This window comes from Rana temporaria, chromosome 4 (assembly GCF_905171775.1).
Source record: "Rana temporaria chromosome 4, aRanTem1.1, whole genome shotgun sequence".
In the NCBI taxonomy this organism is placed as follows: domain Eukaryota; kingdom Metazoa; phylum Chordata; class Amphibia; order Anura; family Ranidae; genus Rana; species Rana temporaria.
Genome location: NC_053492.1, coordinates 276,687,229 through 276,712,870, shown reverse-complemented (window position 1 = coordinate 276,712,870; position 25,642 = coordinate 276,687,229). Strand labels below are relative to the sequence as shown.

Sequence of the window (25,642 nt, the reverse complement as noted above, 5' to 3'; positions counted from 1 at the left end):
TGTGGACGGGTGCACTGGAGGGGGGAGGGAGTAAGGGGTGTGGAGGATAACAGAGGGAGAGCCTGGAACCTAGGCAACAAAAATAACAAAAACATTTGCAAGAACTTCACTTTTTTCCGCATGGAGTCACCGTACGAACCAGCCATCATGTCACGATCCCGACAACATGAGGCCCGAGAGCCCAGAGCAAAGTGCAGGGCGTCAAGCGGCATGTAGTCAGATACATGAAATGGGGAGAAAGAACAAGGGGGTTGCGTACAGCAAGACCAGGAGGCACAATTCACTAGTCAAGAAAACAAAGCAGTATAATCATAGGTCCGTGGGGGAACACAAATTAAAGCGATTTAGAGCGAATAAAGTGATCAAAACCGAGACATTTGGAGCAATGTAACAACATCATCAGGTGGAACACAAATGCCAGAGTAGAGAAAATAATAATAATAGAGGCCCAAGTCGGTGCCTTAGATCTACCTGTCCCCGTAGCAGAGTGGTAGAGGTCCTCATGACGAGGGGGGGGGCCCGGTAGGTAGTCGGGCACTCAAAAGAATCGAGCGCTGTATAACCGTAGCAGAGCAGATAGAGTGTCCCCGGGGGTGGGGGTCAAGTAGGAGAGAAAGACATATTGCAGGTCGACTATTTTGTGGTGTGCCGGGCAAATTCCTGGTCTGAGGCCCTGAAGCGCTTGGGAGAGTCCTTTCGTGGGCTCCTTTGGTCCATGGGCCTGTTGAGTGGAGGAGCTTTAGAGGGTGAGTGGGGGTGTGGATTTGCAAGGCGCGACCGTACAAAGGCTTCTGCTTCGGCAGGGTCCTGGAAAGTCAGTTGATCTCCGTTCGGTGCCTTGAGGCGGAGAATCGACGGGAAGGCCAAAGAAAATTTAATTTGCTGTTTGAATAGTTCCGTGCATACCTGCTGAAAGGCTTTTCTTTTCTTTGACACTTCGATGGAATAGTCAGCAAAGACCAGCACTTTTATGCCATCAATTCGAAGTTGGCGGGCTTGCCGGAATGATTGCAGAATAAGGGACTTGTCTGCATAGTTAAGGTACTTGGCAATAATTGGACGCGTTGATTTGCGATCCGAGTTGAAGGCCCCCATGCGGTGCGCCCTTTCCACATGCAAGGGCCTGTGAGGCCTAGTGCTTCTGGGATAGGTCGGGAGCAAAAGTCAGACAGGGCGGATGTTTGGAGTGACTCTGGTACTCCCACAAAGCGTAGATTACTTCTCCTAGACCTATTTTCCAAATCATCTAATTTCTGCAAGACGTACTGATTAGTTTTGTCCTGGGCATGATAGAGCTCCTCTTCCACGTTGGAGAGGCGGTGCTCGAGTTCATTCAGCCTTTTGCCATGTTCCCCCATCTGGGCCTTAATTTGCGCCATCCCAGCGTTCACGGCCTTCTCCACTGATGCTGCGATCATGGGGGTTAATAACGCCGCCACGGCCTGGGCTATGCGCTCAGTGGTGTTATCCCCCGTCTGCTGGGGCAGTGGTGTGTGTGGAGAAGGAGGGGGGAGGTGTCGCCGCTTACCTCCATGTCCGCCAGCTGCGCTGTTGATCGCGGAGTAGGCCGAGACCGGGGCCTCGATTTGCGAGTGCGCCGGCGGAGGTGAAGCCATCTGAGCCGTGCTCGTACGGGCGCCCGATTTTTCTACGAATCGGTCCATGGGTGATGGACGATGTGCCCAGAGGTGGAGAGGGACTCGGTGGGGCTCTCAGGCCGGTTTTTCAAGCCGATTTGGTTTAATAATCTTGGTTATATTATAGAAGAAAAAGGACTAGCCTTAAAAAGATAACAGATTTTTTTTCTAAGTAAGGCCTGGTACACACCATCAGTTGTTTTTTTTTCCATTCAACACCGCAGGCTGAATAAAAAAAAAAAAAAAAAGGAGGAGATGCTGTATTAATCCAATGTTAGTACACAGATCACCTCTGCTGAGCTATGCATTTCCCCCCCACCCATGCCAGAACATACTGGTCAGCACCCTCAACCATTGGCTGAAAGAGCTGATCAGATGATGATCGGCAGACCTTCAGTCATGCCCCTTCGACAGAAACAAGATGTTTGGCCGGCTTCTGTTGGACTGGCGCTGTACACACAGATTGAATGTCAGCCGGTTTCCATTGAACCAGCCGATGCCGCCCGATATTCGGCCCTTTAGGCTCATTCTTGCCAAGTAATGTGTAAGTGTAAGTATTTATTACCTCCCACTGAGATAATGGCACTCTCCCTTACCATGCCATTTCTACTTTTCACCCCAGACACACAGCACTACCTTTGTTTAGGCTTCATTCAAGGTTAGAATTGGATTAAGGTTCTGGCTCAGAGATGACAACACTTCACATCACTTTATTCCTGGTGCTTGTGCAGTTGTATGTTATTTACTGGGGTACCAGTACCCAAATAGAAAATGTTCCCTTCTCATCTTCTGTTTTCTCAATAGCACATTATTTCTTGGCAATCTTGTTTAATTAGAGAGCAGAATTATGTCTAATACTGCACAGAAATGATTGCATGGTTTTATAAAGCAGATTAAGGTTTTTCAGCATGTACCTTTGACTAATATTGCTCAAAATATTGACTTCTGCTGATGGGAGTGGCCACACACACCGATCAAAATTCTGTCTGTCCCTGCTGAATTAGTAGAATTTTGATCAATGCATGGCAGCTTAATGGGGTTGTAAAAGCAAAAGGTTTTTATTTTAATGCATTCAATGCATTAAGATAAAAAGCCTTCTGTGCAGCAGACCCCCCTCAGCCCCCCTAATACTTACCTAAGGTCCATCTAGATCCAGCGATGGTGCAGGAGTGTCTTGGGTGCCCGGGACTCCCCTTCTCATTGAATAAAACAACAGCGCGGTGCCATTGGCTTCCACTGCTGTCAAAGTCAGTCAGCCAATGAGAGAAATGGGGCAGGGCCGGATCATGGCTCAGTGTCTGAACGGCCACAGGGAGCTGTAGCTCGGCTCGAGTACCCCCATAGCAAACTGCTTGCCGTGTGGGCACTTAACAGGAGGGAGGGGCCAAGAACACTGAAGAGGAGGATCTTGGCTGCTCTGTGCAAAACCACTACACAGGGCAGGCAAGTATGACATGTTTGTTATTTTTAACAAAAAACAAAACAAAGAAAAAACAAGACTTTACAATCACTTTAAGTTTGCACCGGTTTAGTAAACTTGACGTGTCAGTTACACTTTCTGATCAATTGTCCGATTACCCATCCTGTTACAATGTCACAGCTGTCCCTAGATAAATGGGGAGGTAAGAAGCAGCAGGAAGAAAAACAGATTTACAGAATTAGGCAAGAAAATGTTGGTTTACAGGTCCCCATATGCAGCTCCCCCCCATCTAGGAGCATCACAGCAGTAACAACCCAAAACACTGCTCCATATTTCAGGTATGCACTATTCAGGGTACTGCTAGAAGTTATACATCTTTATATACTGCATTTCCTGCCAAAAATGCTCTTGGTCACATTTTTTAAGAAGACTTAGTGTCTCAGCATGCTTGAAATATACTGGGAAAAAAAACATTTAAACTGAACTTTAGGGCGATAAAAAGGAACAAATTATTGAAGCCCTCTAGTGATTAGTACACCATTAAACACATTTTAATTGCCAACATTGTAAGTACCTGAATTTGCAGTGCAAGGAGCATGTCGATAGGAAAGAGCATAATGAGAGAGAGAGAAAGAGATGAGAATATCAGTGTGCTCCCCATCTTTGTTCAATCACAGAGTGGGGTTGTGTTGGATGGAGAGCAGTAAATGAAAGTAAAAAACTGCAGCATATAAGATTCCCTTGCTAGACTAGGCCGTGCTGTGGGGGAGGGCTGTGTATTTCTCATGAATGCATAAGAAGAAGCACAAAGCATATTTATATATATATATATATATATATAATCTGACCCTGGAGTCTGGCTTTATGCAGTCAACAATGGTTTTACCTGGTTGCTTATGTTCTAACACACACTTCAGAAGGTCAGTGGCGCTGGAGTATTTCTTGAAGCGCCTTTCCCTCAGTTCTTCAAACCATTCACCGGTTTGCAGTTTCAGGCACCCAAGGTCCAATGCCTGTCTCTTCATCTTTCTGAAGAAATCAAAATATACAAATGATTACTATAGTCCAGCATTACCATCTTTACATAGAAGATGAGTAATTATAGAATTCTGACTCAAGGTGTGTTTCTATGCATATTGATGCATTTTTCAAACCAAATCAAATGCATGCACATCAGAAAAATCAACATCTTTGTGCATTCTACAGGAGCATTTTTTGATCGCTTGATGTATATACTGTATGTTATGGAATCTGTTAAAATGAGTCTTCCAAGCACAGCACAAACAAGATCCCCTGATGAGGTCACGTGATGCAATGATACAGGTATTGGAGCACCGGGTACAGACAGAGTCTGAAGTTTTAATACGAGTTTGGCGCTCGTGAATGTTTTACTCTACTTCACTACCTTAATGCGAGTTTATCTATTTTTTATTAAATGTATCCATTATATGGAGTCACGCTATGGTTTCTCTTTCGCTCTTCTTAATGCTCCCATGATACATTGAGCCTTGCCATTTGAACGTATGAGGATCAGATCACACTCTTACCTGTACAGCTGACACTCTGAGGGGGATACATGGATTTATGCCCGCTGTCCTTTCATTCATGCGAGTGCCTTTTCTCCAATTCTTACCAGTTTGAGGTACCCCCCACAGTGTTGCGCTATATGCATTGCATATATCTCCTCTTTTCCATGACACACACTGACCGCTGAAAGCTGTCTTAGGAGTCAGAAAGAGGTGTTTTTATCAGCCCAATCAATCCAGCTGTGATCAGTATCTCTGTTAGCTGTTTTGGACAAACAGCCGTGAGGTGAGCTGCTAGCACATCAGAGGTGTCATCACTAAAGATTCCTTTTCCTGCACGTTGCATTTTTTGGTGGAGGCATTTCATCTAGACACTGTTCCATGGAGGAATTATTGCACTGTTAGATCTGATCTTTATTTATGGACAGGACTTTATCACGTGTGTAATTTTTTGGATAGGTTTGCACATTTTTTACATATATTTTTTCACTTATTTTATGCCAGTTTTTGTATATGTAGTAGCAATTTTACTATGCATTTTCACTGCTAAACCGTCACAGGATATAGGTGTTTGTTCACCTTCATCTGTATTGTTTATTTTAGTATCAAATACTTTATTTTTTTTTCACTGCCGAGTTCACCCACGATCCCTCCCACCTCTCACTTCCCCTTTTCCATTCCCTTCCCCACAGCGCAGCTACCATACTTTACATTACAAACCAGATCATTTTAAATTACATAGCAATTCAAAATACTTACATTTTGGTGTGAACTAGCACCAAAATAAAAATTAGGAAATTGACAGGGAAGGAGGTTCTAAAATTCTGAAAACATCTTTGCCCTTTTACGGTTTTTAAATGGATTATCTACTTTTACTGTAGATTTATCATTTCATTTGTAACTTCCTGATAATTCTGTTTAATGTCCTTTAGTAAAGTGGATGTAAACCAGATTCATTAAATTTGAGTTGGCCACATATATCTGCAGTGTTTTGTCATCTCTTCAAAGCACTATGTCACACAGCCGTCTCCTGCTCCATTCTTCTGTTATCAGTCTATGATAAAAGCAGCAGTAATTTTGTGTTCTGGAGGATGCTATAAATAGATTAGCAGAGCCCTCAACAATATAAAAAGGGACAGAGCTGAAAGTCTCTACCTATGAGGAGAGGGGGTGTGTGCAAATCAGCCGTCTTCGCTGTATACCCAGGCTTCACTGCAGTGCTAACCAGGAAGAGAAAAAAAAATCTGCCAACATGATGTGCACTTTATAAACAGTATATAAAGATGAAGACAGCAGTTTTACATCTATAATTTATGTAGGGAGATTTTTGAGGTCGTTTATTTCACTGGGTATATTATGAGGGTTTACATCCACCAAGTATTAGCAGTCAATACAGTAACTGAACAAATGTATCCAGATTGGTACATCCACATTATGTTGGGCAACAAGCAATACATAACATAATAAAAACCAGGAAAAATGTTCAGTTTTAAAAAAAAACAGTGGTTACAAGAAACTGATACCAAGAATAGTGTTTAAGCCTACAGGTTTTTAGAAGCCACTGGACTACATAAAAAAAAAAAAAAGGTATGAATTTATTTTAAGAAAAAACAGAGGTATGCACCAAGGAGGGATACCAAACAGTAATATCCATTTTATCTTCTATGCTTGGGAATCGCACACCCTGAACTTGAAACTCCTAAGCCAGTGGTTCTCAACCTGGGGGTCGGGACCCCCTCAGGGGTCGAATGATGATTTGCCAGGGGTCACCATATCATGGGCTGTTCCTGAAGCCCGCATCACTCTGCCAGCCTTTTTGTGGCCACCCAGCAGGGCTGTGCCTGGAGCCCACAGCCGCCCACTCAGTCTCTTTGCAGGTGCCCATTCAGTTCACGGCATGGTTGGGGGGCAAATACTAGAGGTCAGCTGACTGGTGAGGAATGTGAAGTGGGAGGGGCTGGAGTAGACCCTATCTCCTGATTTCGGCATAGGTGTCACTGCTACGAGACACCACAAAATCGGAAACACAGTGAGTGGCACTACCTGTGATTATAGTTGCCAATAAAAGGACTTGGGAGCTCTAAATGTCTGTGGGTTAGGGGCGCAAATTAATTGTCTTGGGTGCTGACAACCCATGCTACAAAAATTATTTTACTGTTAGGGGTCCCCACAACTTAAGAAATGTTATCAAGGGGTCACGACACTAGAAGGTTGAGAACCACTGTCCTAAACTGTAACTTGGTTTTAATTCATGTTTTGATCCTTTGGTATTACTGCCTTATAGCAGAAAAATAAAAGTTGTTTATTTTTCTTTAATCTCAGGATTTCTGTATTTATTTACACCTCCGAGGCACACAAAGTCCCACCCCCTTCAACCTTTTTCTTGAAACAGTTCCATTTTAGCAAAGGACACCATACCTGGGTTAGAAGGCAACACAATGATGCCAGCTTTCCATTAACATGTACAGAATTTTATAAATTGTAATAAAACGGAAAAGAAAAAAGGAGAGAGAAAGAGGAGAGAGGAGGGGAAGGGAGGAGACATCAGGGGAAGGGGGGATGATTCCATGGGAAGATCCTGGACAATATTGAAACCTCATGCAATCATACATTCCACGATCTCCATCTTGTCCAACTCACAAGCCTAGTCAGCCATTGATGGAGCCTCTGTCTGGCAACATCACCCTGCTGTCACAGAACGAGCCGTCATGATAAAGTGCAACTACATGTCTTAATTTGTCTATAAGAGCCTAGTGACATAGATCGTACTGTAATCTAAAAGGTATACGGTATTCACGATTATATCTCCCACCTATTTACCAGGCCAGGCTCCCAGAAACATTACCAGCAAGTATCAGGGATAGACGCATCAATTTTGTGTAGAAGTGTAGGAAAGCAATACCATCTAGAGAAGATCCGACAATTACACTCATGTGCGTGAGAAGATATAAAAAGTTAGCATGAAACAGCCAGTATTTTTTCCCAATGCAAATCATTTGAAGATATTTGCAGTTCCTGCTCCACCCCAAAGAAATGGTGGTGGATTCGAGTAGGACTCCCTCAAAATGATCTGGTATATCTGCAAAAGTGCATGGTCTACATTTCTAAAAGGAGAAAAAGTAATTTAAAACTACTTGTGGCTATAATGAATCGTCGGTACCTGGCAATACAGATAAAAGTCATTGAAAAAAACCCGCCATGCCCCCCCCCCCACCAATCCATTACCAGGCCCTTTGGATCTGGTATGAATATTAAGGGGAACCCCAAACAAAAAAAAAAATTGTGTGGGGGTCCCCCCAAATTCCATACCAGGCCCTTCAGGTCTGGTATGGATTTTCAGGGGAACCCCACGCCAAGATAAAAAAAATGGCGTGGGGTTCTCCCCAAAAATCCATACCAGTCCCTCATCTGAGCACGCAACCAGGCAGGCCGCAGGAAAAGGGGGGGATGAGAGAGTGCCCCCTCCTGAATCACCCCCCCCCTTTTCCTGCGGCCAGATAAGGGTCTGGTATGGATATTTGGGGGGGAACCCCACGCCTTCTATTTTGGAGCGGAGTTCCTCTTAAAATCTATACCAGACCTTAAGGGACCTGAAATTTGGGGGGACCCCCACGCAACTTTTTAAAACATTGGTTCGGGGTACCCCTTAATATTCATACCAGACCCAAAAGGGCCTTAGCTACGAGTAAGCATCACAGGATGCGAAACATGTCAGCTCTTTTTTCCTAATCCACTTCTTGGTTGACTACATGAATTTTGGCTGTTTTTTCCATTTGAATTTTTGTTGTTTTTCATGTTTTGAATAAAGACGTCGTTTTTTGGGGAGTGCGGCGATCCAGGATTTTTCTTTCATCTCATGGTAATTGAGCACAGCCAGCACCCTCTTGGTTTGTTGGGACGGAAGCAATGGGGATTGATTGTTTTTAGAGCGGTATACTTTTCTTTAGACCCCCCAAAAGGGCCCGATAATGGACTGGGGGAACCCATGCCGTTTTTTTTTTTTTAATGACTTATCTGTATTTCCGGGACCCGACAATTATATTCTATGCTACCATCAGAGCATTTTTCTTTTTTCTTACTTTAAAACATTGCAAGCTCTGATTTAACAAAAAATAACGTTTATTAACATCAAGTGCATCACAGCTGTTATACATGAGTCAAATTTGTTAATCTACAATATTCATTTTCAATTGTATAATGTTTAAGTTCATTTCAGTGTCTATATTTTATTATACCATTTGTAGTCACCATCAGAGATCTGCTGAAATATGTATGCTCTGCACAGTGATAATAACATTATGAACTCAGTTGCTCAAGTGTCGGAAAACTTTTTTACATGATATTGAAGTCATTCATTCAGAGTCAGGGCACAACAAACTCCGTGGCAGGGAGCACATATTACACTCTCGCTATCAAAGCAAATAGATACTCGCTCAGTCAAGTAAAGCAATGGTCCATTACCTAAAGAAAGACATTTCTAATCAAACATGTCCTTAGGGAAAGAACACGCCGCGTACAGCTATGTAGATACAGTTTGATATAAAGGATTAACTGTACGTAGAGAGGTCTTTGTGCAAGTTTTTTTAACGTTTAAATAAACAAAAAACAACATTTTGGACAGCAGCTAGCTGAGATTATAGTTGAACTCCATGTTATATAAAAACAATTTATTCAAGCTATGTATACATTAACCCGTATTAATCTTTTACAAACAGGTATTATAAAGTGTGCTTTATTTGTTTAGCAAATCACCTGGAAGTGCAGGGGTGGGAGACAGAAGGTCAGCATATAAACCAATTAGGCCCCTATTGCTTTTTTCCATTTCTTACACTAGAAATTTCTTACATACACTGTTTACAGGCAGGTAATAATAGTGCCACTTTTCCTTTTTTGTCTAATCCAAAAAAAATTGAGCGGTGTCTTGGCTTATTTCATACTGCCCAACCATAGAAAGGAAATGCAAGGCCAATTACATGGCTATGCTGTCTTGCAGGGCTGTGTTCATCAAAACTGGCTGATTAGAATTGCATACATGTAAAATGTCTTGCCTGACAAGATTTGTCTTTTTTTTTAGTGGTAGCAGTAATAGCGGTATAGGGTCTTGGGATACTCTTGGCAAAAAAAGCTCTAAGGGACACGTGGTAGTGGCTAATCAAAAGAAGCGGTTGGTTGTGCAGAACAGACAAACATGACCAGGAATTAAGCAAATTAACCACTTAAAGACCTCAGGTGTTTTTCAGATTTGGTGTTTGCAAGACTAAAACATTTTTTTCTGCTAGAAAATTACTTAAAACCCCCAAACATTATATATTTTTTTTTTCGAACACCCTAGAGAATAAAATGGCGGTCATTGCAATACTTTTTGTCACACCGTATTTGCGCAGCAGTCTTACAAGCGCACTTTTTTTGGAAAAAATTCACTTTTTTGAATTAAAAAATAAGACAACAATAAATTTGGCCCAATTTTTTTATATATTGTGAAAGATAATGTTACGCCGAGTAAAATGATACCCAACATGTCACGCTTTAAAATTGCGCCCGCTCGTGGCATGGCGTCAAACTTTTACCCTTAAAAATCTAGATAGGCGACGTTTAAAAAATTCTATAAGTTGCATTTTTTGAGCTACAGAGTAGCTCTAGGGCTATAATTATTGCTCTCGCTCTAACGATCGCGGCGATACCTCACTTGTGTGATTTGAACACCGTTTTCATATGCGGGCGCTACTCACGTATGCGTTCGCTTCTGCGCGCGAGCTCGTCAGGACGGGGCGCTTTAAAAAAAATTTTTTTTTGTTTTCTTATTTAATTTTATTGATTTTATTATTTTTTACACTAAAATATAAAAAAAAAAAAAATGATCACTTTTATTCCTATTACAAGGAATGTAAACATCCCTTGTAATAGAAAAAAGCATGACAGGTCCTCTTAAATATGAGATCTGGGGTCAAAAAGACCTCAGATCTCATATTTAGGCTTAAATGCAAAAAAAAAAAAAAAAAAGGAAAATTTGTCATTTAAAAAAATGACAGAAAAAAAATTGTCTCTTTAAGAGGCTGGGCGGGACTGACGTTTTGACGTCACTTCCGCCCAGCAGAGCTATGAGGACGGGTGGGGGCCATCTTGCCCTCACTCAAGTCCTCACTCTCCTGGCGGCAGCATCGGATCTCCTCCGCCGCTACCGACGGCTCCGGTAAGCGGCGGAGGGCGCGGAAAAGCGGCGGGAGGGGGGGGGCCCCTCTCCCGCCACCGATAACGGCGATCTCGCGGCGAATCCGCCGCGGAGACCGCCGTTATCGTTTACACGGCCGCCAGCTGAAAACATGGATATCTGAGTTGTGGCAGCAGCTGCTGCCGTTACTGAGATATCCATGTTTAAAAAGAGGACGTACATATACAGTGGGGGGTCCTTAAGTTGTTAAGGGAGCAAGTCAGACAGACGCTGTCATGAATTGCCTCGGCCACCAGAGGGCGCTAGCGGCGCATCGGCGCACGCAATGCGCGCGCAATCGCGGCATCGCGCTCGTGCATGCGCGCACCGGCGGTAACGGCACGCGGGAACGCGCATCGGCGGTAACGGCGCGCGGGCACGTGCAGGCGTCCATCTGGCGCCAAAACAAGCCTATTTAAAGTGTCCTGGGAGCCTGGCCTCTTGCTGTCCGGTCTGCAGCGTTTCCTGAGACCACCTGTACCTGTACCGACTACTTCTGCTTGATCCAGATCCTGATACCCGGCTTGTCTTCGTTGTTCCTGTCTTCCGCCTGCCCTGACCTCGGCTTGCTCTGACCATCCCTCTGCCTGATCCCTGGTACTCCGCTGTCCGCCTGTTGCCGACCCGGCTAGACGACCCTTCTATTACCTTGGCCTCTCCTGTGCCAGTCCGGCTGCTCCTGCTTCTCCAGTCTTCTGGGACCCTGTTCAGTCTTCTTGGACCTGCTGCGGCCACACTCTCCGAATACCTTCCTTTCCGGCTCACCTGCTGTTCCAGTGCTGCTGCATCCAGGCTGCTACCTACCGGCCTGCACCTGCCTTTCAGAGACTTCCTCAGACTCCGCAGAAGCTCCATCTGGCCCCTGCACCAGCGTCATCCCTGGCGCTTGTGCGACTCTGCATTCCCGCTCCCCCTGTCTACTCTACCAGGGGTCCCGAGATCAGAGGAGTAACAGCTGCCGCTTCCTGCACGTCGGGCTCATCCTTAAGGTACGTGACAGACGCAACAAAATCAGAGAAATATTATATACAGGTTGGAAGATCAAGAGAACCGTAATAGAAGACAAAACCTGAGAATTTGATCGATTAAGGAGGTAAAAGGAGAAGACCTGAGAAAAATCATGAATATAATATTCAAACCCATTTTGGATAAACAATCAGAGGAACCCGTAAAGATTGAGAGAGTCCACCAGGTAGGAAAGCCCAAAAGCACGGAAGCAGAATGGCCGAGAGACATAATAGTGAGGTTTCGGCATTATGAAGATAAAGCAGAAATCTGGGAGGAAGCCAAGGGGGAATCCCCCTATGGTGTATGAAGGGTCTGAGTTACAAATATTTACAGATTTGGCCCCAGAAACACTTGCAAGATGCCGACTCCTGAAACCACTTGTGGAACAAATGAGAACAAAAGAATATGAAGTATAACTGGGGTTTTCCGGCCTGTTTAATCGGCTTGAAAAAGAGGGTAGATCTGCGACTAAGGTTCCCTGAAGACCTGCCAGGATTTTGTAATAAATTAGACCTACGGGTGCCAGAATTGCCAGGATGGTTAGAAAGGGAAAATGTAATATAGGGAAGTGGGTCGGGGTTGGAGAGAGATAATGATTGGGCCTAAGGTTCAAAGGAAAGATGGAAGGTAGTTGGCGGAGTAAAAAGGAATAGAAATCAGTAAACCAGGCCCTTAGCGCAAGTTTAGGCCAGGGGGGAGGGATGGCATGATCGGAGTCTCACCTCTAAAAAAGTGAACCAGTGGAGAAGGTGGAGGGGGACCACTAATGGTTCAGAGGCCATCAGAGGGCCAAAAGGGGGAGGGGAGGGGAGGGAGCTACCTTATCGATTTACCAAGAAAGAAAGATAAAATCCTACGGACGTCAGGGGGAAAGCGTACAGAGGTGACGAAAAAAGAAAAAGAAGAAGGACGAGATGGCAGTAACTACGTTTTTGACTTATGTCAGAGGATTAAATACTCCCACCAAGAGGCACAAGATCTTAAGAGAGCTTAAAAAAAGGTACAGAGCGGAGGTAGTATTTTTACAAGAGACCCACCTGACCCTGGTTGGTTGTGCATACCAGGGAAGTATAGTGCATGCACCAAAGAAGATGGTTTCCATGGTACTGTATAATAGACAAATGTAAAAAATATAATCCATTTGGAGGAAATGTTTTCTGTAGGAGTTCCTTTTCTATGTGCAGGACAGGAGGTAGGATATTCCCCACTGAAGGTTATGCGGAGAACATGTAATGCCTTCATTTCATCATAGAAATTGATTGATGCAAATCAAAACTGTTTTGTTAGACAACAGGGATAATATAAAAAATAAATAAAAAATCAACTTTGGAAGCTTTTCCTTAATAGGGTTGAGCGAACCCGAACTGTAATGTTCGGGTTCGGTACGGACTTTGGGTTTTTCCCGAACCCGGACCCGAACCAATTGGAAAAAGTTCGGGTCCAGGATCGGAGTTCGGGAAAAAAAATGCGGAGGTCCCCACAAATTCAATAACCAGACCCTTTAGGTCTGGTATGGATATTAAGGGGAACCCCGCCGTCAATTTAAAAAAAATAAATGACGTGCGGTTCCCCCTAAATATCCATAACCAGACCCGTTATCCAAGCACGTTGACCTGGCCGGCCGCAGAAAAGAAGGGGTGACAGAGTGCGGCCCCCCCTCTCCTGAACCGCACCAGGCCACATGCCCTCAACATGGGGAGGATGTCCCCATGTTGATGGGGACAAGGGTCTCATCCCCACAACCCTTGCCCGGTGGTTGTGGGGGTATGCGGGCGGGAGGCTTATCAGAATCTAGAAGACCCCTTTAACAAAGGGGACCCCCAGATCCTGACCCCCCTGTGTGAAATGGTAATGGGGTACACTGTACTCCTACCATTTCACGAAGGAAGTGTAAAGTCTTGTAAAAAAAAAAAAAAAACACACCACACACACACACACACACACAGTAGAATAAAGTCCTTTATTAATTAAAAAAAAAAAAAAAAAAACTCCAGCGGTGATAATCCACTCGTTCCCGGCTTCCTGCTTCAACGTTGTCCTGATCCTGCGATGGCTGCGGGTGATCTCCAGCGATGAGAAGATCCAGCGACGGGTGATCTCCGCTCCAGCGATGAGAAGATCCATTCATCCGGAGCGCAGCACCCCCGACCTCCTCTCACCGCTGGACACAGCCCAGCGAATGACGCGCTGAAGCTGTGACATTACTTATATAGAGGAGGCAGGGCCACCCGTCACGTGACCCCGCACCCTCTGCTACGTCAGAGGGTTTGGGGTCACGTGACGAGTGACCCGAACCCGAACATCCAGGTGTCCGCTCAACTCTATTCCTTAACAAAGGTAGGCAGAGGGTAAAGGACCAACATTGCCTCTAGTCTCTCTTCAGCTAATCATTTCTCTGTTACAGACTTACAGTACCCATTCCTTAAGCCTCGTACACACAGGCAAGAATCTCGTCAGAAAAAAAAAAAAAAAAACGTTTTTCCTGACGAGATTCTTGGCAAAAATCTCTTGCCGCCCGAGTGTACAGACACTCATTTCACTCATTGTAAAAAAAGTTTGAAAACCATTTATCATTTTCCTTCCACTTCACAATTATGTGCCACTTTGTGTTGGTCTATCACATAAAATCTGAATAAAATACATTTACGTTTTTGGGTTGCAACATGACAAAATGTGGAAAATTTAAAGGGGTGTGAATACTTTTTCAAGGCACAGTATATACACGGTGAACAATGTGACAACACGTCAGAGGTTGCAAAGTTATTCCTTGGAAAAAAGGGGGAAAAGAGGCTCCCAAGGGCTTATATGCAGATAGAAAAATTGTAACCTCAAAAGAAAAAGTTCTTTGTAAATTAATTTATTACTATCAAAAAATGATTGTACATAAAAAAAGGATGAAGGAAAATGGATCCAATACATACAAGGACAACATTAAGAGCTCTGGTGTACAATATATGATGTTCACATATATGCATATCTATATCTCACAATGACTGTATGTAGTTAACCATTTGCTTGCCACATGCGGGTCCCCAGCGCGTTTCGATCATTTCAATCATATTGATCTTCTTCAGGGGGTTATTTGGAGATCTATGGTGCATTCCAAGAAGAACCAGAATTAGTACATTGCACCATTATATTATATTTGTATCAATATTTGATCAACATTTGTCTACATAGTTTAAGGTAGGTACAATCTTATCTGAAGCTGGGGATAATCTGGTTTAAGGGAAGCTGGTGCTGCAGGATTTTGTGGGGGGGGGGGGGGGTCCCATGCGTGGGCCCCTCTAGGACCACACTCAACCTGCCACAACAAGTACTATACACTTTGGAACTTTGAGGATTATCCTGTACAATCTAAATGCAAACTGCCTAAGATGTGGACATTGTGTGGAGCAAACCTGCATGGACATTGCTTTTTACAGTAATTTAGATTTATCAACATCTATGTGTTTTTGTTCACTGGTGTTGCATAAAACCTTTTTTTGGTTCATCAGTATCTATGTGGTTTGCCCATTGGTGTTACACATACTTTTTCCATTACATACATACATACATACATACATACACACACATTTTTTTTACGTTTCTTAACCGATTTATTATTAATGCTGATGAGTTGGCACTGGGAGGAGAGCTGACCTCTCACTTTCAACACTGATTTGGTATCACATGCACTTTATACTAGTAGACATACTAAGTAGTATTTGTACAGGAGTGGACCTCCCATACACTATTGAGGACCGGTTGCTCAACTGACCATGGAATATAGGGATTAAATTTTGCCACAGGGAGGCACCATCACCTATTTTTACTTTTGGGTTTTCATATTATGACCTTACCTAGCTTGTTGCTCTACACAGCCATCTAAATAGAAACCTGTTAGATTACTCTTCAGGCTTAGGTAGCACCACCACCCCCACTCTTCTAGTATTCTAACTTTTTACCTTATTTAAGGATTACTAGCTTTAATGCTATACCCATTTTTTTTTGTTTTTGTGTTCCTTGTTATCCATTTTCCAGTGGTTGGCAGCTGCACAGGGTTTTTTAGCAATTTTTTTTATTTTCCTTACATATCCACATATACAGCTGACAGTCTAAGCACTGACGGAAATTTATGTATATGTGCTGGAAGTCTGTCTGTTCTGAGGAATTTGTGCTAGGGAGTCAGTCTGTACTGGGAGAATCTCAACTAAGGGGTTTGTGGTTTGTTGTCTGTACTGAGGGCCTGGGCTGGGGGAGATTTAGAGATGTTAGGGAAGATTTGTACAGTGGGTGATTTGTATTGGGAAGGGGGGCAATTTAGTTGTACTCTGTAAAGTGCCTTAGGTGCTATGCACTCCTGACCCCTGAACTATATAAACACTTAGTGAAATTTATCAAAACTGGAGCAGCCAGAATATGGAGCAATTGTGAACAATTAGGCTTCTAACTTGCCTTTTCAAAGCTTAACTGAATGAGCAGAATATAAAAACTGGTTGGTTGCCATGAGCAGCTGCTGTAGATTTTGTCTGCTCCCGTTTTGAAAAAAATCTGCTCACTGTTTTTCCATTTCATACGCCTGACTACTGCTCTCCAAATACATTACTACTGAAGTTATTCTGTAAGGTAGATTGCATAAAGAAAAGCATATGAAATAGAAGTTTAATTTGATTAAATTCAGTGTGCTGAGGTGTGTACAGATCTGTCACACTCTTGCTTGTAGCACAGTCAATAAAGCCTATAGAATAAATCAGCCCAGGGTGCCAGATACATCACTGGGATAAGGTTCAGGTTTGGAGCTACTTTCGAAGCAGATCTCAGAGTTTCAAAATTCAACAAATCTCCAAATTTGTAGTTGAAAATATATGCCTTAAAGCCCTGTACACACGATCGGTTTGTCCGATGAAAACAGACAGATGGCCCCCATCGGTGAAAAAATAAATAGAACATGCTTTAAATTTTTACTATTGATAAAAAAACGATAGAAAAAAAATGATCGTCTGTGCGCAAGTCCATCGGTCAAAAATCCACGCATGCTCCGAATCAAGTCGACGCATGCTCGGAAGCATTGAACTTCATTTTTCTCAGCACGTCATAGTGTTTTACGTCACCGCATTTTGGCATGGTCAGATTTTTGACTGATGGTGTGTAGGCAAGACTGAAGAGTCCGCTTCATCGGATATCTGACAAAAAAATCCATCGGATTAGATTCCATCAGATATCCGATCGTGTGTACGAGGCTTTACCCATTATGCACTGCATAAGCTTTGTCCCTGGTCAGATGAATTCCGAAAGAAAGAATAATCTGAAAGAAAAAGGACAAACCAGCCCACTCCCTATGAAAGGGTGGGCTTCCAGCACAGATATTGTCAATGTGTGTGGGAGCTGGTTATGGAAAGTTGAGAAATCTGTGTAGGGTGAGATAATTTGCTACACCGTGCTATACTGTAGATTGCAGTGGGGTGAGCTTTATACCAAGTTGCCTTTTCTTGTAGCCTGTCAAGTGTTAGATTATTTTTTTTATTTAATGTAGCAAAATAGACCATGGGTTCTTTTGTACTCAGAGTCTCAGGTAATCGTGCTAGGGAAAGGTCTGAGGGGGAACAGGGAAATTGACCCGAGGTGTGCCGGGTCACGTGGTCGGTATGCCTAAAAGGGGGCATACCATTTCTTCTTTTACTTCTACTTCCACTTGGGTAAGAAAAAAAGGGATGGGTGGGTGGGACACAAGAAACCGTCCGCCCAGAAGGAGGAAGGAGGGCGGGTTTAAATACCTCCCAACTCCTCCTACAAATACAGGCTGACCTGCGGTCAGCCTTACACTTGTACTCAGTCTCAGGTAATCGTGCTAGGGAAAGGTATGAGGGGAAACAGGGAAATTGACCTGAGGTGTGCCGGGGTCACGTGGTCGGTATGCCTAAAAGGGGCCAAAAAATAACAGTAGGATGAGCTAGCAAAGAGATTGAAATGAAAGTAACCCTATGTAACCACAAGCCCCCAATGCAAGAATGCCTGTGACAGACATGTAGAACTGGGATATGTCCGGAAAAGAAAGCTGACTACCGCCAATCTAACTCCTCAACAACGAAAATACAGACCCCTCGATGAAAAGCAGAACTGCACCGGTACTAAAGCATGGCCCGAAGTGAATATTGAAGTGCTACCCTAGCTAGGCAGCAAGGAATGGCTGCGTGTCATGCCCTGTGCTAGCAGGGAAGGGAGTGCTAAGGAAAGGAGGGTGGCCTATCTCTGAGTACATCCACGAAAGTCCGGCATCCAGACTGTGCTGGGCACCAGCTTGAAAAACCTGTTGAGCTAAAAAGTGGCAAAAGAACCAACCGCAAGTAGGTACAGAATGTTTGTGAGAAAAGAACCCAGGATACTGAGATAGGAACGCCTGGAAGATATCCCAGGCCGAGTCAAGAGCTACCAGGCTGAATTGAAAAGGACTTAAGATCAAGCTTCGTCTGTAACAAAAGAGAAGGCAGTATCGGGAGGTTCAAGAGGGCTTGCCACCATGTATGGAAGCCCGTAACCGGAGCAGGACGGATGGCGGCAAAATCTTCGATTTTTCTGCCCGTGACATGAACTCTGCAAACAAGAACAATATTGTTAAAACCAAACATCACCAATGAGCCCCAACTTACCTTAGGAAAAGGAAAACCCCACCTTCCCTAACCCCTACCTACGCGGGTGTCCATGATTGACACACTCAGTAACGGAGAGCAAGAACGAATACGTAGCACAAGACTGAAAACGTGTCAGTCTCAAGAACCTAGCGAGGCTGAGCAGCCTGAGGCAAACTAGGCCAATTAAAAACGTAACACTCAAGCCTATGAACCTGAAGACGTGTCAGGCAAGTGATGTAAGTAGTAAGATAACATGACGTACGAAAACGTAATCAAAGCCGTGAGAAGCGGATGAGGGGACTGGCCACCGCACAAGCCAATTAGAAACGAAACATCTCTATCCGACAGTACCCTTAACCGTGACAGGTACCTAGCAGTGGAGAGTGGCCATGAACTAACGTGAGGATATGAATGTGACATGTATGCCCAGCCTATGAAAATAAAATGTAGGTAAGTGTAGGACTAGTGCAGCTGAACTGACAATGTGACAACCCCATGAAATGCGAAGGCCGAGCAACCTGAGGCAGCAGGCAAATTAAAAACGTACACTCAGGCCTGATGAACCTGAAGACGTGTCAGGTCGTTGTGTGAGAAATGAAATGTCAAGATGCATGAAACGTACGAGAAACGGATGAGGAGACTTGCCACCGTACAAGCCAATTAAAAATGATCATCTCAATCCGTAAGCACCCATAGACGTGATGGGTGTCCCCCCCCCCCCCCCCCCAGCGGTGGAACGCTATGAAACTAAACGAACATACTAAAACTACCAACTGAAACCTAACACGACTGAAACCTGCATGAGAAACGTAAGGTTGCATGAGAAATGAACACATTCGAGAACATGAATAGCATGAGAAACAAAAAACATGAGAAACATCAATAGCACGAGATACGAAAACATGAGAAGCTAAATTGTATGAGAACAAAAATTGCATGGGAAACGTGAACACCCGAGAACATGATAGCATGAGAAACGAAATACACTTGAGAACATAAAAAAAAAAAACATGAAAAATGTAATAGTGTGAGAAGCGTAACTCGTATGAAAAGCGTAACTTGCGTGAAAAGCGTAACGTAAGAAAAGCGTGATGTATGAAAACATGACCAATGTAATGAATCACAACTGAAACCTGCAAGAGAAACGTAAATTTTAGAGAACATGAATAGCATGAGAAACGTAACGTAAAACGAAACATGGAAATTAAAAAAAAAATTACATGAGAACATGACTCGCACGAGAAACGTAAACCCATGAGGACACGCAACCGCATGAGGACAAGCAACCGCATGAGAAACGCAACCGAATGAGAAACGCAACCGCATGAGGGCATGAAAAACGTAATGCATGAGACAACATGATGCATGAGAAACGTGGTCGCATGAGAACGTAATCGCATGGAAAACATAAACGCATAAGAAACGCAACCGCATGAGGAACGTAATTGCATGAGAAATGTAAACACATGAGGACATAACTAGCCTGAGAAACATGATCGCATTCGAGAAACGTGATCGCATTCGAGAAACGTGATCGCATTCGAGAAACGTGATCGCATGAGAAACGTGATCGCATGAGAAACGCGAACCCACGAGGACAAGACTTGTATGAGAAACGTAACCGCATGAGAACTACCATGTGAAAGGAAATCGCATGAGAACTACATGAGAAATGTAATCGCATGAGAGCTACCATGAGAAACGTGACGCATGAGAACTACCATGAGAAACGTAACGCCTGAGAAACGATAACGCATGAGAAACAAAAATCGCATGAGGACATGACTGGAAGAGACCGTAATCGCATGGGAATGTAATCGCATGAGAAACATGAACTGAAATGCATATTGTCTCCGACTAAATACATGCCTACAAGCTCACTAACTACACAAAGCTCACTAACTGAAACACTGAACCCATACACACATCAACCAGAGTCCTGAGACCAGGGAAGACACACTGGCAGGTTTACCGTATCACTATTAAAAAATGAATTTAAAATTAAAATTAAAAAAACCACAAGTAAAAAAGAAGCCACTCACATTTTGGTGGTCAATCGAAAACGTGTGGAGTCAATTTTCCAGGAGGGTAGGTAGGTATCATCTGGCGGTGTCTTTTCCCTTTTGTCCCGGGTACAGCGCTCTGGGATGCAGGGGATCTGTCCTTCTGCCGCTGGTGGAATCAGTGATTTTCGGCGGTGGGCAGGGGAATTCCTCTGCTGGCGCTGTGAGCCGTGTGTGCCGATGGACGAGCAGGGATGACGTCACCAGGAAAGCTTTTAATTTTAATTTTAATTTTAAATTCATTTTTTAAAACTGTTTTAAGTACTGCACCCAGAGGCGCCTCTCTCCTTGTTTGCTTGCTAGATTGGAACATGGTTTCTGTTCCTTATTGACGGCAGCCCTGTGTGCATACTCCCATCCTAATATATCCGCACATTCCCCATCACCACCCCAAACAGCTGGAATTTTTTACTGATTTCAACCTTACAGATTGACTATGCTGCCTTCTATAACAATGCTCTGATAAACTTTTTTTGCGCATAATCTACTTGCTATATTACCGTATCACTAGACTGGATCAGACACGCTGACTGCTGCACACAGAACTACCACACCTAACCCAAACAACAACCGCCCATGTGAGGACCTAGACAAGCGTGAGGAGCCATGGAGCAGGTGACGTCATCGGAGAGCGACTGTCTGCCTGGCGCTCACGTGTGGGGCCGAAAATAAATGAATGTGCTGCCGCCGGAGACCGCTATTCCCCAAAAGGGAGTATCCACCAATTAGAATTTGTGGCTATAACTACAATGTTTAGAACTCATGGAATAGTTGCAGTGAACATGGCGCAGCCTTCGTTCCTTGTCCACTAGCGCTGACTGTTTGAGTTCTCAAGGAGAGAGGACAGAAAAGGACCTTGAAAGCAAATTTATGGAATCGGCAGACAACCCTTCACATCCTTCCCGAGAAAGCCGAACATGCACATCTCCCCTCATTGCTATGTGAAAAAAACATTACCCGCGAGTGACCTCATTTATGCCCCAACAGAACATCATTACAAAACGCGGCGATATACACATTTGTACTCCGAGTAAAACAGAGCAGATGTGGGTAGCTGGCCACCCGTGGACCCCCCCTGACCAAACCTGAACCCCCGCACGAGAAAGCGGGGAGACTTGGAGGCCGTTCTTACAGCCGCCCGACTTCCTGACTGGTCGCACCGGAAATGACGATACGTGAGCAGCAAAGCTCACACAAGAAACCGTCGGCCCAGATGGAGGAATTGTGTTCATCTGATCTTTACTGTACTTTTTTTTTTCTATTTAATCTGCTTTTGTATTTTGCTCTGATGGCTTCAATAAAAGACACATCTCTTAATTGATCTGCTTTACAAATCTGTTTTACATGTCAATTATTATTTATTCTTCCCTTTCATTGGGCTTCCAATTTATTTGAAAATTCAGTGTCCACCTTTTCATTATGCCCTTATTGCCCTTCACATTGTCAGAAAAAGATTCAGCTGAAGCAAAATTGAAAATCGGTTTTACATTTGAGAACCATGGTCAGATAGAGATTTGTAACTTCTTCCTCTGCTGGACAGGTGTCTGAGCTGGTAATTTTTTTTTTTTTTTTTTACAAAGTAACAAAAAAGTAGAGGTTGGGCCTGAAAACACCTTGTTTGAAAAAAAAAAAATATTAATATGTAATATGTTAATAGTAAGTATGGTTTAGAACACACACACACCTACTACTTCTGCATGTGGAACTCACTTTAGGCCCTCCTAACCTGGTTTTGTATTGAAAGCGGGGGTTCACCCTATAAACAAACAAAAAAATATGTTTTTCTTCTAGCATAAAATGAGGCATAGTAGCGCGAGCTACAGTATGCCTGTCTTGATTTTTTTATCCCCGTACTCACAGTGCAATCCTACTTTGAAGATTCCGTCTCCCCACGGGGAATGGGCGTTCCTATCCAGACGGAGGATGATTGACGGCCGGCTCTGGCACGTCACGCTTCTCCGGAAATAGCCGAAATAGGCTTGGCTCTTCACGGCGCCTGTGCATAGTCTGTGCGCAGGCGCCGTATAGCGCCGTGAAGAGCCGAGACCTACTCCGGCTGTCTTCGGGGAGCGTGACGTGCCAGAGCCGGCCGTCAATCATCCTCCGTCTGGATAGGAACGCCCATTCCCCGCGGGGAGACGGAATCTTCAATGTAGGATTGCACTGTGAGTACGGGGATAAAAAAAATCAAGCGCTATGCCTCATTTTATGCTAAAATGCTGCTATGGAGGGTGAACCACCGCTTTAAGGAGATTTTCCTAGTTTAATGACATCTGTTGCAATAGGACGGATACATGGAACAAAAATGTGATGGGGAGCTGAAAACAAGAAGCAGCTTTGCAGTGGAAAAACAACCAGCCTATAGCTGTTTTTCCCCCCTAAAGCTCTGACTATAGTGTGATAGTAGTCACCATTGGAAAAAAAACAGTAATTTTTTATTTTTATTTTTTAATTGCTTACTCAGTTACGCATTTTAAGACAGAGGCAATAGATCCTATTTTCCCCTTATATTGGAGATAGATGTACAGTAAGGTCACCCTGTCTCTCCTCAAACTTCTAGTTCTCACTGTCCACACTATAACACATCTCCTCCTAACCACAAGCATCCAAATACTTATACTCCTATTTCTGCCTTCCTTCCTGCTGTATCATGGCATTTCACTTGCTAATGAATTGTAGGCAATGACCTTCTGGAAAAAATAATGGTGTCTGGGCAGGAAGTAGCAAGCCAATTAAAAAGGCACAGTTACAGCAGTCAGAGACTGTACTAAGCAGCTGCAATGGATTCTGGAACATGCAGTTCCCTCACAAATTGGCTCTATAGCCTGGTAATTCAGGAAGGAACTACAAAAAGCCCAGGATGCTCTGTGACAGGAAAGTAAAAGACTCCACTGTGTCCTGAGGAAAAAGTCAGCCTTGGAAGGAAAAGACTAGACCTGAGGGAGAGATGCTGTCTCAGATGATATCCCTGTGAGATTCAGGTCTACATCGCCAGTTGGGACATGAAGCCCAAGAGGGGGGATTCCAGGTGCATATCGAGGCACACTTACACCAACAGTGAATCGTTCCAGTGTGAGGTGACATGTCGGGTTGCCAAGAGAGCCTGTCTGTTCTGGGGCATTAGTTTGGGCCATGATCACAGGATTTCGCAAGAGGGCATTCCTGCCCATCTGCAAGGAACAGATACACTGCACTACAGAAGGAGTTATTTGAACGCTGTATACAGATATTATTGCCGGTAGTCATCTTGCTGAAACATGTAGTACCACAGGGATAAAAGGGATAAGGCTACCCATTTCTGGAATATTGTATAGACATCATTGTCCTCTCACCTTGAGCAAAACCCTGTCTGTTAAACTTAATATTATGGGTAGGGATGAGCTTCGAGTTCGAGTCGAACTCATGTTCGACTCGAACATTGCCTGTTCGGCGAACAACGAACAATTTGGGGTGTTCGCGGCAAATTCGAAAAGCCGCGGAACACCCTGTTAAAGTCTATGGGAGAAATCTAAAGTGCTAATTTTAAAGGCCAATGACGCGGCTGGAGCTTTGACATTTCTTATATAGGGGAGGCGGGGCCACCCGTCACGTGACGCCGCACCCTCTGACGCAAGGGGGAAGACTGGGCTTCCCCAGTGACATAGCAGAAGGTGCGTCAGAGGGTGCGGGGTCACGTGACAGGTGGCCCCCGCCTCCCCTATATAAGAAATGTCAAAGCTCCAGCCGCGTCATTCCGCTGGGCTGTGTCCGGAAGAGAGAGGCGGCCTCCGATGCTGTGCTCTGGAGCTCTGGATGCCGGAAGATCTTCTTATCGCTGGACCAGAGAGGAGATCACCCGTCGCTGGATACAGACAACATTGGAGCAGGAAGCCGGACCGAGAGTGGATTACCACCGCTGGATTATTTTTTTTTTATTATTAATAAATTACTTTTTTCTACGGTGTGTGTGTTTTTTCCAACCATTTACACTTCCTTTGTGAAATGGTAGGGGTACAATGTACCCCATTACCAATTCACATAGGGGAGGCAGGATCTGGGGGTCCCCTTTGTTAAAGGGGTCTTCCAGATTCTGATAAGCCCCCCGCCCACAGACCCCCACAACCACCGGGCAAGGGTTGTGGGGATGAGGCCCTTGTCCCCATCAACATGGGGACATCCTCCTCATGTTGAGGGCATGTGGCCTGGTACGGTTCAGGAGAGGGTGGGGGCCACACTCTGTCCCCCCCTCTTTTCTGCGGCCGGCCAGATTAACGCGCTCTTATAAGGGGTCTGGTGTGGATTTTTGGGGGAACTCCACGCCATTATTTTTTTATTTGGGGTTGAGTTCCCCTTAAAATCCACACAAGACCTGAAGGGTCTGGAATGGATATTTGGGGGAAACCCCACGTAATTTTTTTTTCTAAATTGACGGCGAGGTTCCCCTTAATATCCATTTCAGACCTGAAGGGCCTGGTAATTAAATTTGGGGGGACCCCCAAACTATTTTTATTTTTTTTTATGAATGAATTCGCTCTGAATTGCCAGAGCCGACAATTCATTATAGCCGCAAGTCAGTTTTAAAATGTCTTTATTTCTTTCAGAAATGACACTTTGTGCAGAGACAGTTCTAAATACGGGAAACATGCGCTATTTCACATGCTAACTTTACACCCCCAAAATTTAAAGGAATATTTCACTTTTATTGTTTCACTTTTAGCATTATTAAATTCACTGCTCCCGAAAAAAAACCGGCTGTTTTTAAAACTTTTTTTTGCATTGATACATGTCCCCTGACACGACCCAGGTCCCCAAACACTTTTTAGGACAATAACTTGCATATTAGCCTTTAAAATTAGCACTTTAGATTTCAAACATTCGAGTCCCATAGACTTTAATAGGGCTCTAAAGTTCACACGAAAATTTGGTGTGTTCGCAAGTTCTGGTGCGAACCGAACAGGGGGGTGTTCGGCTCATCCCTAATTATGGGCCAGCTGTGTTGTTTGGCCCTGCTATCCAGGAGTTTAAGTGCACCAACAAAAGTGGCTAGTTGAAGACACCAAGCCTTATTTTTGCTTCAAAAGGACTGAAGCTACTAGTGCCATACGGATCTGCACACATACTTGGGGCTCTGTATTGGGTGTGTGGATTTTTATCAAAGACATTAAGCTATTGCCTGATGGCTTGTATAGA

General features: G+C 44.0%; 1 protein-coding gene across 2 annotated transcripts in view; it reads right to left on the bottom strand.

Annotated features, from left to right (window-relative positions):
* Positions 1-25,642, bottom strand: part of LOC120937261 — a 235,604-nt gene that overhangs the window by 167,810 nt on the left and 42,152 nt on the right. For both annotated transcript variants that reach the window (XM_040350324.1, XM_040350325.1), the window contains exon 2: positions 3,944-4,086. In XM_040350324.1, the coding sequence (XP_040206258.1) occupies positions 3,944-4,086 (143 nt within the window). The remainder of the gene's footprint in view (positions 1-3,943; positions 4,087-25,642) is intronic.